This window comes from Rhodamnia argentea, chromosome 2 (assembly GCF_020921035.1).
Source record: "Rhodamnia argentea isolate NSW1041297 chromosome 2, ASM2092103v1, whole genome shotgun sequence".
Taxonomy (NCBI): domain Eukaryota; kingdom Viridiplantae; phylum Streptophyta; class Magnoliopsida; order Myrtales; family Myrtaceae; genus Rhodamnia; species Rhodamnia argentea.
The window spans coordinates 22,350,010-22,365,349 of NC_063151.1; the positions used below are offsets into that span (position 1 = coordinate 22,350,010).

The following is a 15,340-nucleotide window of genomic DNA, read 5'->3' on the forward strand; positions in this document are numbered from 1 at the left end:
TACCATAAAATCGATTGGGACAGGAGAAGACCAAGACTTTTGCTTTCCTTGACCTCTAGAATCGAACCCTAGGCATCCTTTCAGAGATTTTTTGAAAAGTGAGAGCAGCTCTTTTATTTTTATATTTTGACAAGAGCACTCCAGTATCTGGCTCACATTGGCTTTGTTCTTCTTTAAAATTCACCGCGAACTATTCTAAAAACTCAAATTACTAGATAAAAATGTGATTTAATATTTTATTACTTTGATACTCTCCTTCACGCTTATTTTCATTTTTTTTACCTCGTACTAGGCGTGAAAATATTTCCCTTTCGATTTAGGATCACCTGCTCCGATACCGTATGAGATTTAGCGAGATCATTGCGAATTGTTCTAAAAGCGCAAGCCCTTTAGACGAATGCGTGGTTTTTACTGTGAGATTACTCTGACAGAGTGTATTACGCACTTGGAAAAATGTAACCTTGCACCGCACCTCACGGCACAAGACTTTGATGTTGTGAGTCGTCTCTTGCAAGTCTCCGGGACCAGCTGGTGTTAACTCCACAGCTTGAACTAAGCCAATTACTACAGTTACTTGACCAGAAAAAAAAAATGGGAAAAAGAAAAAGACCGACCTTACTTCTTTTTATATAAACCCCCCAACGGAACCCATCAAATTAATCCATCAAAAGAAAAAAAAACACGTTATATTCAGAGAGTTGAAGGAAGAGCCATGGTCATCCACTGGCTTCTCTTGAAAGTTGTGGTGCTTGGGGCTGTATTGGGTCCATACCACAATCCTTTAATAGCAGAAGCTGCTGATTACCCAATCACGAAGCGCGGATGCCAGAGCACTTGTGGAAACCTCTCGATTCCATACCCCTTCGGATCGAGGGATAGCGATCCCGGCTGCCGCCACGGTCCTTCCTCATTCACAGTCGATTGCGACAACTCTACCGGCCATCCGACGCCTTATCTCGATAACAGAGATAGTAACTTGCAAATACTCGACATCTCTCTCGAGCATCACGAGATGCGAGTAGCCGTGAACATCAGTCGAGACTGCTATAACTCTGCTGGGCACAACGAGAATTCATGGTCCTTTATCGATGTCACCCTTGGTGATTTCCCCATATCCAGCACCGAGAACAAGTTCTTTGCTGTCGGTTGCGATACGAAGGCGTACTTCTTGGACAGCAATGGGGATTTTGCCTTTGGATGTATGTCGGCATGCAATGAGATTGCCGAGGTGACTAATGGCCCGTGCTCGGGTATCGGTTGCTGCGAGACGAGCATACCTAGAAACTCATTCGGCTACAATATCTCCATTTTTAGCTTTAAAAACCATACAGATGTCCTGAGTTTCAACAATTGCAGCTACGCTTTCGTCGCAGAGATCGGTTTCTACAACTTCAGTTCTGGTGATCTTTCGCGACTTGAACTCGACCAGGCGCCCCTAGTTCTTGACTGGGCAGTAGGGGATAAAAATTGCTCCATCTCCAAGAAGAGCGGGGACTACATGTGCACTAATAACACCCGTTGTACCGATGCTGAAAATGGATCGGGGTACAAGTGCGCTTGTTTAGAAGGTTTCCATGGCAATCCGTATCTCGAGAATGGTTGTCAAGGTATTTTTCCATTGACATTTTTCACTTTGTCCTTACTATTTATATCATTTCAGTCCTTCTTGAGTCCCTCACTTAGGATATGTATGTGTGTGCCTTTTTTCTTTGTAGATATTGATGAATGTGCTGATCCAAATAAGAACCAGTGCGATGAAGTCAATGGACAGTGCACTAACGTTGTTGGGAATTATACTTGTTCATGCCGAAAGGGTTATCATGGTGATGGCTGGAAGGATAGGCAAGGATGCACTGCTAATGCATCACATTTGGTGCGGATACTTGTCGGTATGTTCTTTCGGTTTACTTCGGTGTCTGCCCCAAGCATTACTATTTTGAAGTAGCTGATTTTGACGATAGTCTAAAAATGTCTCTACAACAATAAAGATAACTCAAAACTCGAGAGAAGGATTTTGGCCAAAAAAAAAAAAGTTACTTGAAAACAGAAACTAACCCACAGAGAAAAAGGAGATGTGCAACATATAGAGAAAGAGGACGACGAAAGAATGGTGACTCAGACGACCCCGCCGGCGGTTGCATGACCTCAAATCAAGAGAGAGAGAGTCTCTCGACAATGTTTTGTGAGTCACAAACGCTGTGGGGCGTTCTCTTGAGAGCAGTAACCAAACCATCGCCTGGGGTTCGCAAGCGGCGACACGTGCAGCATTAATAGTGGCACAGCTCGGATCGAAAAGGGATAGGCTTTTCTTGTATACGGCTATTCAAACTCCATTGATAACAGGAAACTGGTTCACCGCCCTGAGATTTTTCAAATCTTACTTTGTCTCGCTAATAGCTTAGATCCCTTTTTAACCAGGAAGCTGTATGATGTTGTCTCTTCATGACGGATTCATGAAATTTAGATTCGTCGATGGTTTTGGTAAAATAACTGGTTATGTCATGCAGGTGCTGGCGTAAGCACAATAGTGCTGCTACTATTCAGCGCAGGCTTTTTGTATCTGGGAATCCAAAAGAGGAAACTCATCAGGCTCAAAGAACAGTACTTCAAGCAAAACGGTGGCTTGCTCTTGCAGCAACAATTGCATGAACGGGACAGGACCACCAACACCATGAAAATCTTCACAGCCGAAGAGCTAGAGAAGGCCACGAACAATTACAACGAGAGCAGAATAGTCGGCCGAGGTGGATACGGTACCGTTTACAAAGGGTTGTTGCCAAATGACACGGTTGTCGCGATCAAGAAGTCCAAACTCGTGGACAAGACCCAAATCGGGCGGTTCGTCAATGAAGTCATAGTGCTCTCTCGGATTAATCACCGTAACGTGGTCAAGCTTTTGGGATGTTGTTTGGAGACCGAAGTGCCTTTGTTAGTGTACGAGTTCGTGAGCAATGGAACTCTGTTCGACCACGTCCACAACCCCGACAAGTCCGCCAAGATGTCCTGGGATGCCCGATTGAGAATTGCTTCGGATACTGCCGGTGTCCTTTCGTACTTGCACTCTGCGGCTTCTATTCCCATAATCCATTGCGACGTCAAGTCACCGAACATCCTACTGGACCACAATTACACCGCGAAAGTTTCCGACTTCGGAGCTTCAAGATTAGTCCCACTTGATCAAGCCGAATTGTCCACTCTAGTTCAGGGGACGCGGGGATACTTGGACCCCGAATGCTTGCACACAAATCAATTGACTGAAAAGAGCGATGTTTATAGCTTCGGGGTTGTGCTAGCGGAGCTGATAACTGGGAAGAGGGTGCTTTCTTTTGACCGACCCGAGAAAGAGCGGAGCCTAGCAATGCATTTTCTTTCAGCATTGAAAGACAATCGATTGTTCCAAATTGTTGACGGAGTGATTGCAAATGAAGGGAACAACGAGCAAGTGAGGGAAGTTGCCAATGTCGCAAAGAGATGCTTGGCAGTGAAAGGCGAGGAGAGGCCGACCATGAAGGAAGTGGCGATTGAGCTAGAGGGACTCAAAGAGAAACCTAATCATCCATGGATGAGTAGTGTTGATTTGCATGAAGAAGAGGCGCTTCATCTGCTGGGAGAGAAGACCCACCCCACTGTGTACATGGATGGTATTGAGACCATGAACACTGGACCCTCGGATAGCATGAAAAACGTTGTCATGACACCGGTTAACAGTGGCAGATGAGATGAGAACAACCACACGATGTTCCTTCTTCATCAAGAGATTCTTAGGCGTGTAAGAAAACTCTTGATTACTGTTATAAAATAGATGCCACTAGTACTAGGGGAGTTCCGTTTTAGCCGCTGTCGTTGAGTCTTTGTCTGTACTTTGGATCCAGTGTTCCTTTGCATTTGTAATGAAAGTCATTGCTGTGATTCATAAGTGGAAATAGTATGAATCTTTCGAGTACCAGGGCAGGATCATCGAGCTGCAACCAAAGCACTAGATCTATAATCGTGACCGAATGTAGAAAAGGTTTCCTCCTCTTTTTCTCCGAGAGTTGTCGTAAACTAGTCCGAATGGTACGCAATTTGCAGATTTGTGTTTGCTCCAGGAGAGAGTTTGTCCGACTTTGACAAAGCTTTTTCATGGCGGAAAAGCATGGGATGCACCTTTTAAGTACCACGTTGATTCCCACCAATCATTTGTTTTTGTCCAGTTTGGATATGGCATAAGGCACTAAAACCGAGGCTGTGTTTGCCTTTTGTTAACCTTAAGGCGTTAAACCTAAGACTTGGACGCCTTTCGTCGACCCGAAGGCCACAAAAGACATTTCCTCATCACGTCTGGGTATGCTTAAGGTGAGAAAAGTAAATTTTGTCATCGTTCACTGCAGTTTAAGGAGACAATTATACCTATTTTGTTGCCTTATAGTACGCCTAAAGAGAAGAAATTAAATTTTCCTTTTTTTGCGCCTTAGGTTGGACCGATAATGAAAGCCTATTCAGAAATGGAACGGAAAAAGATATCGACTCTTTCATATAGACGGCATAAGTAGCAGTGAATTGTGGTTGCCATCACATGTGAACATTCGACGAATCGGTGCATTTGATTCAGTTTTAAAAATGAGTTTTGAGTAAATGCAAATGGTTTTAGCCTAAGTGATTTTGGGAAAATGTAAATGATGATTGATAAAAAGTCATTTAGAATGCAATTTTGGGTTAATTGATGTTTAGCAAAAAAAAAAAAAAAAATTCACAAATGGCTCTTGTGACGGCCTGAATTTTCATAAGCGAATTAGTCGTTATTAGATTTGGATTATTATTATTTTCGTGCGATGGGATTTTGAAAATAATAAATTAGTTGGGCGCAATATTTGTGTATGAACTCGGTCCCGACGGAAATATGGTCCGCGGTTAAACCGCGAAACCCATTGCTCAGCCCACCCTTGCCGTCAACTTACCTATCACCCCTTCATCTCTGGCCGACACCTCATCACCATGTGGCAAGTTTACCAAAGCACCACTCACTGAGGGTGTCGCGTTTGGGTTCTTTCGGCTGGGCTCATCGACGGAAAGAAAATAAAAATAAAAATAAAAGGGGATGTAGTACCGAATTTCTGTGCACGCGACTCCGAGAGCTGGAATTGACATTTTAGAGTCGGGGAATGGGAAATTCTGAACTAGATGGCTTCAGCTAAGCTAGAATTGGGTCCTTTGCTTACTCAAAAATTGAGTCTCCATTGCTTTCTGCTGTGAAACTGGCGACCAGCGAGCCAATGGAATTCCGGCTCTATTTCGGGTCTTTCGGGCCTCCTCTATTAGTGTTGAACCTGGGAGTTGAATTTCCCAAAGCACCACTCGCTGCTTTGAATTGCTTGAAAGTTAAAGACCCGATTGGAGGAATATTTAGTCGGTTTGATCCATTGAGGACTACTAGACTGCGGTGTTCTTGAATTTAATGTTTAGTTGACTTGTCCTTGTTGAGCGATAGAATGAGTGGACCAAGCATTAGGAAGGAGAGTGGGCGGAATAGGTGGAGGAAGTTTTGGGGTGGCTTTAGGCTGCGAAGGGCCATCCAATGACGCATGTGATGCCCACAATGGTGAACCAATGAATCGTGTGGGTAATATTGTTGAACTTCATGTCCAGTGCTTTCGTTGGGTGGACGAAAAGTTTGGTACAAACTGCAGGGAGCTGTATTCTAGAATGACGACGATAAGGCTGGATTGGATAGCTCGAGGGTTCTTGTTTGATGCAGTCTAGGGTCTTTAGGAAACTGCAATCATAAGAGTGTAACTATAGCTCTTGGAACGGTAGTACGTATAACATGCTTGAATCATGTGCATGCTTCATGATCTGTCACATTCTGCATAAGGACCAAGAGTGGTCCATGGAAACGGACTTCATGTCCGAGTGCAAAATATACCCCATGGAGTGTATGGGAAGACTTTGCTGTGTGACTGGGTCGGTCTCGGAGGCGAAACGAGACGAACTATAAAAATTGTGATGATGCACGGGCTGGGCCCATGTGAGGCAATTAATTGAAACCATATGCATAAAACGATGTCATTTGTCCATGCATACCTCATCTGCACATCATCAGTTAACTAGATTCTCAAATGAATGTATCAAGACAGGTCGATTTGATACACTTTTATTTGCTCGACTGTCGTTGCTTGATATCTCATTGGATAGCTTCGTCGATGGTTTAGGGAAATTACTTACTGAGTTTTCTCACCCCTTTTCGTTGATAATATGTTTTTTAGGTAAGTGACACGCACTGTTAAGGTGTCGAAGCTAAGGGTTTAAGGTCAAGCTACAACAGGTGGTATCGGAAGAGGATGATCGTGGGTACGGGTTGTTACAGCTTTTGACTGCATATTTTTTTTTTTCGAAAAAAAAATCAAAACCCTTCGGACGAGCAGACCTCGTTGGCGAGGTGGCCGCAGCCAAAGGTATTGGCCTGGACAAGCAAGAGGCGTCCGGTGGAGACCTCTGGGGACTCGGTGTCGATGGGGAGGAGCTTGCGAAGCAAGTCCTGGCAGGGGTGGTCGAGGACGTGGGAGAGAGGGCAGTTGACTTCGGCTTGGACGAACTCGGTGCCGCCGCCCTTGCGATCACCGTTCATGTAGAGGTTGTCCCCGATTCTCCCGGCGAGAGGGTAGAATTGAGCGAGCACTCGGGACAGCGACGCCTTGAGACGACTCGATCGGTGGGGAGACGAAGCGCTCGTGTTCAAAGTGTAGAGGACGTGAGGGAGCTGATCGGAGACGGAGAGCTTCAAATTCTTCAGGTGGTCTGGTGTGGGAGACGGCGGTCTGATGGTTTTTGTGGCGACAACCTTGACCTTCAATTCGATCGTCAGAGAGGGGGATGGCATCGGGCCATAGTCTTCTCCTGAAATCCTATGATGCAAGAACACTCTATGTATGTCCTCTGCATGATTTATAAACGCTGTTAATGAGACTTTACTTGTTTGTCATTTATTGTGAAAGTATGAGAAAATGGGTGGTTACAATCGGAAATGGATTAAAAAGTGAGAAGTTATCAGAAATAGTAATTATATTCTTCTATCGTTTTAGTATTTCTCCAGCTCGACACGTGTCCGGCCACGCGAGCTTGGCTAATTAATATGAGAAAGAGTGTTTCTTTGCTGTTTAGAACAAAGGAAAGGACTACTAGGCAAACTCAAGATTACTAAGCCAAACCAATTGTGCAGAATTATGCAAGTATATATGATTAATGTACATTGATCCAAGAAATTGGTTAGCATATAACTATAGGGACAGATATGAGATGACTAGAAAACTATAGTCTTATATGGTCTCCGAAGGTATTAAAAATTAAAAAACGAAAAACGAAAAGAAAGAAGTACCTAAAATAATTAGCCCTTAATTAATCCCGCACAAGCGCTTTGAATTTAGGATGGTAACTACTCTCAGCCGCCAAAAACTGATGAAGAAACTCCGCACCAAAGTTGGCATCTTCGCTCTCGATCAGCCACTGCAGCCGATCCTCAACCCCAAACGTTCTTGAACCCAGCGAAGTATATCGAGCACCGAACCATCACGATGAAGTTGACTAGAGCCGTATGCAACAAGAATCTGCCAGAGTCGACCCAGATTGTGCGATATCCGTCACCGATTCGAACGCCGCCAACCTCGACAGTGATGACGAAGTAGGGGAGCCCTTTCCCCTCTCCTGCAAGTGCGTCAAGAGCTACATGCACAAGATCAACATTGACTGGCCCCGTGCAGTGTTTAGACCACCTTGATCGCTCCCAAGAGGCCAAGTTTCATGTAGCCCCACGCCCAGATCCGAGAGACGGTCGTGGCTCTCTCCCGGTTCCGGCAACGATCGTTGGCCATTGTTGTCCGATGGGGCGGCGGCCACAGCCCTCCCGACTCTAATTTTTTTTTTTTTTGAAAATTTTTAGCTTTTTTAATCTTTAATCTAATTTAACTAAAATTTTGATTAAATTATCTTTGGACGAAAATGTTCTTGACCGGCCGGAACATTAAATCGCTGGTGAATAGCATTGGACTGTGGTGTTCTCTTGAAATCCTGTGATGCAATAACACGCCAAGGACATTTTATGTACGCTTTTTGCATGATTTTTACCTTTTCGTCATTTATGGAGAAAGTACGAGAAAATGGGTGGTTACAAAAGGAAAGTTCGAATGAGTCACTTGTGATGGATCGAATTAGTCAATATATTGACCTAAAAAACCACACAAGTTACATCTAATTCTACGGAAAGTTCGAATGTGTCGCCGCTTTTACATGGTGCAATGGTTTGTTGTGCAGTTAATCATGTGGTTAATTAATCTGAAAAGCCGGTGTTGTATACAGGTATTGCTGCTGGCATAATAGTGCTACTTTTCAGCCTAGCCTTTCTGTATTTGGGACACCAGAAAAGGAAGCTCATCAGGCTCAAAGAACAATACTTCAAGCAAAATGGCAGCTTGCTTTTGCAACAACGATTATATGAACGTGACAGAACCGCAAAAGCTGCGAAGATCTACAGCGCCGAAGAGCTAGAGAAGGCCACCGACAATTTTGACGAGAGCAGAAGAGTCGGGCAAGGAGGGTGCGGTACCGTTTACAAAGGGTCGTTGCCTAATGATACGGTAGTTGCGATTAAGAAGTCCAAGCTCGTGGAACAAAGCCAAATCGAACGGTTCATCAATGAAGTCATTGTGCTTTCTCAAGTTAACAATTGTAACGTGATCCAGCTTTTGGGATGTTATTTGGAAACGAAGGTGCCTTTATTGGTGTATGAGTTCGTCGACAATGGAACTCTGTTCGACCACATCCTCAACCCCAACAAATCATCAAAGCTGTCCTGGGAGACCCGATCAAGGATCGCTTCGAAAATTGCCGGAGTCCTATCGTACTTGCACTCCACGGCTTCCACTCCCATTATCCATCAAGATGTCAAGTGGGCAAACATCCTTTTGGATGCTAACTACACCGCGAAAGTCTCCGACTTTGAAGCTTCAAGATTAGTCCCGCTTGATGAAACGCAATTATCCACTTTGGTCTAGGGAACATTGGGATACTTAGACCCTGAGTACTTCCTCACAAGCCAATTGACGGAAAAGAGTGATGTTTATAGCTTTGGGGTTGTGCTAGTCGAGTTATTGACAGGGAAGAAGGTGCTTTATTTCGACCGACTGGAAGAAGAGCGGAGCTTGGCAACGTACTTCCTCTCATCACTTAAAAGTATATGCATATAGATGATGTAATCATCAGCCGCAACATTCTCGACCTCGCGGCTGATGATTACATCATCTATATGCATATACTTTTTACTAGACTTTTCCCTGACTTTTATTATACCCGAAATTATCAAAATGTTCCCGAATATACAAAATTAATATAGATTTGTGAATTTGAACATTATTTTAATTTTATCAGATTAGTTAATAAGCCGCCTTTTGTTTTATTTTAAGGAATCAAAACCCAAGAGCCCTAATTGAAAAGCTGGTAGATGCTTGTGATGGCGAGAGTCAAAGCCCTAACTAACTTAATAAGTTGGGAAGCAAATGGTATATGAAAAGGAATCTAAGAATATTATAAAGAGAAATTTCTAAGGTTATCAACTGATGAAATTTGTCAATAAGTAGGCTTTTTTCATTGATTATTGCCGTGTAATGACCAGAAGTTACAATCCAATATTATGTTTTGGAAATTCTCAAACATAGAAAACGTCTGGTCTAGTCTTTTTCCTATCAACTATTAGTTTTTGCGTTAAGATGAATGTTTCAAAAGAAAAAAGATTTGCCATGCACAATATGAAAAATCGATATGGAAAGGAGAAGACCGGACTTTTCTTTCCCACGGAGGGAGAGGCATTTTCTCACGCTCTAGATTCGTAGATTGATCTTTCGGATATCATTTGAAAAGTAAGAGCAGCAAGACTTTGTCACCTAAGAAACCGTCGTCGAATCATCTCATGCAAGTGGGCTATGAACGTATGATGTTAATAACTACAACTAATTGACCAAAAAACAGCGAAAAAACAAGAAAAAATGAAAAGAAAAGAAAAAACCCATCTTACTTCTGCTCATATAGCCCCCAACCCATCAGATTCAATTCATCGAAACAACAAACACACATGAAGAGAGTTGAAGGAAGAAGCATGGTCATTCATGAGCTTCTCTTGAAAGCTGTGGTGCTTGGGACCGTCGTATTGGGCATAGCAGAAGCTGATGATTCAATGACCAAGCCCGGATGCCGAAGCTCCTGCGGGAATCTCTTGATTCCATACCCCTTTGGATCGAACGATAGTGATCCCAGCTGCCGCATCAAAGATCCCTTATTTAGAGTCGTTTGTGATGACTCTACCGATCCTCCCGTGCCTTACATGGAGGACAGAAGTTCTAACATCCAAATGCTCGACATCTCTGTCGAGGACCACGAGCTGCGCGTTAACGTTTCGACCGGTCGAGACTGCTATAACTCTTCTGGGAAAGATCCGTCTTTGAGCTTTTTTCCAAGGCTCAAACTAGTGAAGTTCCCCATATCCAGCACCAAGAACAAGTTCACCGCTGTCAGTTGCGACAGGTCGGCTATTTTCAGAGACCGCCAAGGGAAGTTCTCTTTCGGTTGTATGTCTTTGTGCGGCAACGTTTCGGACGTCAGTGTTGGGTCGTGTTCCCTAAGAACATCTTTAGCTACATCCTGTCCATTAGGAGCTTTTCCAATCGTTCCAATGTCCTGGATTTCAATCCTTGAAGCTATGCCTTTGTTGCTGAAACTAGCTTCTACAACTTCTCGGTTGACGGCCTTTTGTATCTTAAATTTAAGAAGTCCGCTCTAGTTCTCGACTGGGCGATAGGGGATCAAACATGCAAGGATGCCAAGGACGGCACGAGCTACATGTGCACCAAGAACACCAATTGCATTGAAGCCGAAAATGGATCTGGGTACAAGTGCACTTGTCCAGAAGGTTACCAAGGCAATCCTTACCTCGAGAATGGTTGTCACGGCAAGTTAATAACATCAACATTCTTTAACCTGGCCTTTGTATTGATATGATCTGAGAAGATCAGATACATTTCATGCGTGCGTATTTAACTTATGCAGATATTGATGAATGCGCGGATCAAGAGACGAACTTGTGTAAGGGAAAGTTCCATAATGCTGAAGGGAGTTATACATGCATTGCTAATCCATTGATGAAGATTTTGGTTGGTAAGTTCTTGCATTTTACTTGGATTTCCCAATAAAAAAATTATACTATTATTGATTACGAAAATATATAACTTGATTTGTCCATGGTTTAGGAGAAGACTAACCATTCTTTCACTATCGTCTTGCTTGAAAAAATCCACAATGAAATGGTCCATGTCCTTCTCATTGAAGTTCTCTATGCAGAAGATAAATGAGATCATCTAATGCGTTAAGTACTATCACGTGTTACTAATTACATTACGATTGCGCTCTCTTAAAATCCAAAAGTAGATTTGTTTTACTCTTGTCAATGTTGATATTGGTACCGTGTGGGTTGTAGTTGCGTGATCTTCATCGCCCGCTTATAGCGCGAAGCCACAAGGTTGTGGTGGATCGAATTAGCCAATTTATTGACCTAAAAAACCACACAAGTCATATACAATTCTACGGAAAGTTTGAATGCGCTGCCGCTTTTACACGGTGCAATGGTTTGCTGTGCAGTTAATCTCGTGGTTAATTAATCTAAAAAGCCGGGGTTGTATACAGGTATTGCTGTGGGCATAATAGTGCTACTTTTCAGCCTAGGCTTTATGTATTTGGGACACAAGAAAAGGATGCTCATCATGCGTAAAGATCAATACTTCAAGCAAAATGGCGGCTTGCTTTTGCAGCAACAATTACATGAACGTGACCGAACCGCAAGAGCTGCGAAGATCTTCAGCGCTAAAGACCGAGAGAAGGCCACCGACAATTATGATGAGAGCAGAATAGTCGGACAAGGAGGATACGGTACCGTTTACAAAGGGTCGTTGCCTAATGATACGGTAGTTGCGATTAAGAAGTCCAAGCTCGTGGAACAAAGCCAAATCGAACGGCTCATCAATGAAGTCATTGTGCTTTCTCAAGTTAACAATCGGAACGTGGTCCAGCTTTTGGGATGTAATTTGGAAACGGAGGTGCCTTTATTGGTGTATGAGTTCGTCGACAATGGAACTCTCTTCGACCACATCCACAACCCGAGCAAATCATCGAAGCTGTCTTGGGAGACCCGATTGAGGATCGCTTTAGAAACTGCCGGAGTCCTATCGTACTTGCACTCCACGGCTTCCACTCCTATTATCCATCGAGATGTCAAGTCGTCAAACATCCTTTTGGATGCTAACTACACTGCGAAAGTCTCCGACTTCGGAGCTTCAAGATTAGTCCCACTTGATCAAACGCAATTGTCCACTTTGGTCCAGGGAACATTGGGATACTTAGACCCTGAGTACTTCCTCACAAGCCAATTGACGGAAAAGAGTGATGTTTATAGCTTCGGGGTTGTGCTTATCGAGCTCTTGACAGGAAAGAAGGCGCTTTGTTTCGACCGACCGGAAGAAGAGCAGAGCTTGGCAACATACTTCCTCTCATCACTGAAAAGCAACAAGTTGTTTTAGATTGTTGAGGAATTTATTGCGAACGAAGGGAATGACGACCAGGTGAGGGAAGTCGCCAATCTTGCCGAGAGATGCTTGAAAGTAAAAGGCGAGGAGAGGCCCGACCATGAAGGAAGTAGCAATGGAATTAGAGGAACTCAGAGCAATGGCGAAGCATCCATGGGTCAAGGGTATTGATGTGAATCCGGAAGAGACAGTTTGTTTAATGGGAGAGACAATCGGCATGTATATGGATAGTATCGTGATCGCAAGCACCGGGTGCACGGTTAGCATGAAAAGCCATGTCATGTCACTAGTTAGTAGCGGGAGATGACAAATAGTAAGGTGATCGATATGTATCTGGGTATGTCGTGATGGAAGTTATGGTTGCACTAGGTGTCCATGGACTGCACTGGTTCATTTGGTACTTTCACTTTCAAAGTTAGGAGCAATATGGGTTGCTTCTTGTTCATTAAATGGTTTCTAAGCGTGTATTTTATGTAGTGTCTTTCTCAATGCAGCATAATCTAAGATTTGGAAAGCTTTTGGATTCAAATCAGTGACATAATGTGAAGATGGTTTACTCCTACTGTTTGTTGGTGGAGCTTTTGAGATTTGGGAGCTATCTTGTCTTTGAGTGCACCGATATATTTTTTTTTTTTTTGTCGAAATTGCATTGAAGTTAAGATGGTATGAAAGTGCAGATTTGGGGATAACTGTCCAAAAAGTCCTAAACCCGTTGTATGTTGGCCAATGCAGTAGTCATAAACCTTTCAATTTTGCCAATGTAGTTTTAATCCTTTTAGCAATTTACCAATTTAGACCTAAACCTTTTGATAATTTTTCGAATTAATTTCAAATGTTTTAATAATTTAACAATGTAGTTCTTTTTGCCAATATAGATGCAAGATTAAATTGAAAAAACTTCAAAAGATTTATCTATGGTCTTGCCTTACCATTAAAGAATGAAATTTTTGCGTGTCAATTGTGGGCATGTTCAGTTCCACAAGCCACCACCCGAAATGAATTTCACGTTTAGGTCGCTCTTCCAATGACTTCTGCTCATGTGTTTATCATCCATAAGATCATTGGGCTTGAGTTATGTTTTCGTCGAATCAATCCTGCAATTATTTGAATTACAAGTATGAATATCATCCATATTTATTTCCAACGAAGTTTTCATGTAGTTAATTGTCCATATTTGCAATCAAAATTCCCTTTAATTAGTGATGGGAGGAAAATAAAGTCCCAAAGAAGACACGTCATAATTTGCGGTACCAATACGTAAGCCAGAGCCACATACTTATCTAATGGTAAGTATGTTAGATATAGTCAGAAATCTTAATTTTTGTAACGCAACTGGAAAGGTTTATATTTTACCTGTTTGGAGCTGCACGTTATGTTTTATCTCACGGTTATACTAGTTTGGAATTTTTTGCGATACTAACCTAAAAAAAATACAAAATTTTCGAGTATAAACGCGGTCCGTGAAACACGTTTCCTGCATACAATCACCAGCTCAAACCAGTCTGCTCCTGTTGATTTCTCATTCTCCAGTTTTGGATTGTTTTGCTTGACTTCGCAAGTCTTGGCAATGCACCGAAAGCACCCTGCATCATTGACGCCCTTTATAGACAAAACAGTCAAAGTTTGCGGCAATGGCAAATCCTGATGAGATATATTGTCGCAAACCCGAAATTGTCGGAGGAGTCCGACCACGTTGACTTTGCATTTACCTGTAACCTTCACGCGTCACCCTCAGAAATTTATGGAAAATCAATTTCGGACTCCTCAAGTCCTCTCCACTTTGCAATGATCAGAACTAGGGCCGTGTTCTGTGGCTGTACCCTGAACTGGAAGCTGTAATTTGGTTTGAAACTTCACACGTCACCCTCAAAAATTTCTGAAGAAATCAATTTCGGAATCCGAAAGTCCTTTCCACATTGCGATGATCAGATCCCGGGCCATACCGTGGCTTTTACTCTGAACTGGAATCGAGGTTTCCTCGGGAGGGGAATGGCAAAACGGGGAATTTGCGGTGGCCGAAGCGATGGGGAGTTAGTTGAGGCGCTTGGGGCCATGTGACTTGCTTACGTCGCTCGACGCATTGACGTGGCGGGTCCCACCAACCAAAAAAAAAAAGAAGGGTAAGCTCATCAATCGGCAACACAATGCTACTACTCAATTTCCCATCAGATAATTTGAACGAAGAACGCGCATTTTCGCTCAAATTGACATCTTGCAGAAGAATTATTAAGAAAGTCTTAAATTTATTATAATTTTGTCAATTCAGTCAATATTTTCTTTTTATCAATTCAGTCAATTAATTCAATTTTGACCTAAAATCGCTAATGTGATGCGATCGGGGCTAAAGTGGATAAATTGTAATGATACTTTAATATTTTTCATTTTTTTTTCAGTTGTTTTCTTTTCTTCCCTTTCTTCTTTGTCTAGCCGGTCGACGGGGCTAGAGGTGAGGGCCGGCCTCGACCTCTAGTGAAGCTCACACTAGCAAGGGCAAGCCTCATCAATGATTTAAGGTTAGAATTGATCGAATAAACTGAATTAACATAAATGCAAAAAGGTTTATGACTGATTTGGCAACAACAAAAATTGAGAGTGAATTGAAATAACTTCAATATATTTAGGACTTTATTAATAATTTTCTGGAAGTCTTCCATATGATGTCGTAATTTATTTGCATACATAGCAATGCAACATGTATGCAACAAAACAAAGTTCTAAATCAACATATTTTGAAAGCCATACAT

The 15,340-nt window shown here is 42.7% G+C and overlaps 3 protein-coding genes and 1 pseudogene across 3 annotated transcripts; 3 read left to right on the forward strand and 1 right to left on the reverse strand.

Moving 5' to 3' along the window:
* Window positions 1-694: 694 nt before the first annotated feature.
* Window positions 695-3,931, forward strand: LOC125313966 (putative wall-associated receptor kinase-like 16). The gene is made up of 3 exons (XM_048275370.1): window positions 695-1,607; window positions 1,716-1,889; window positions 2,508-3,931. Exons 1-3 carry the CDS (start codon window positions 713-715, stop codon window positions 3,716-3,718), a joined length of 2,280 nt encoding a protein of 759 aa, XP_048131327.1. The 5' UTR covers window positions 695-712; the 3' UTR covers window positions 3,719-3,931.
* Window positions 3,932-6,379: 2,448 nt separating this feature from the next.
* On the reverse strand, window positions 6,380-6,856 carry LOC125313669 (salutaridinol 7-O-acetyltransferase-like). The gene has a single exon (XM_048273482.1). The coding sequence runs from the start codon at window positions 6,854-6,856 to the stop codon at window positions 6,380-6,382; it is 477 nt and encodes a 158-aa protein (XP_048129439.1).
* Window positions 6,857-7,567: 711 nt separating this feature from the next.
* LOC115750710 (wall-associated receptor kinase 3-like) lies at window positions 7,568-9,023 on the forward strand. The gene is made up of 2 exons (XM_030688225.2): window positions 7,568-7,727; window positions 8,329-9,023. Exons 1-2 carry the CDS (start codon window positions 7,568-7,570, stop codon window positions 9,021-9,023), a joined length of 855 nt encoding a protein of 284 aa, XP_030544085.2.
* A 986-nt stretch (window positions 9,024-10,009) lies between these two features.
* On the forward strand, window positions 10,010-13,185 carry LOC115750761 (annotated as a pseudogene).
* The last annotated feature ends 2,155 nt before the right edge of the window (window positions 13,186-15,340 follow it).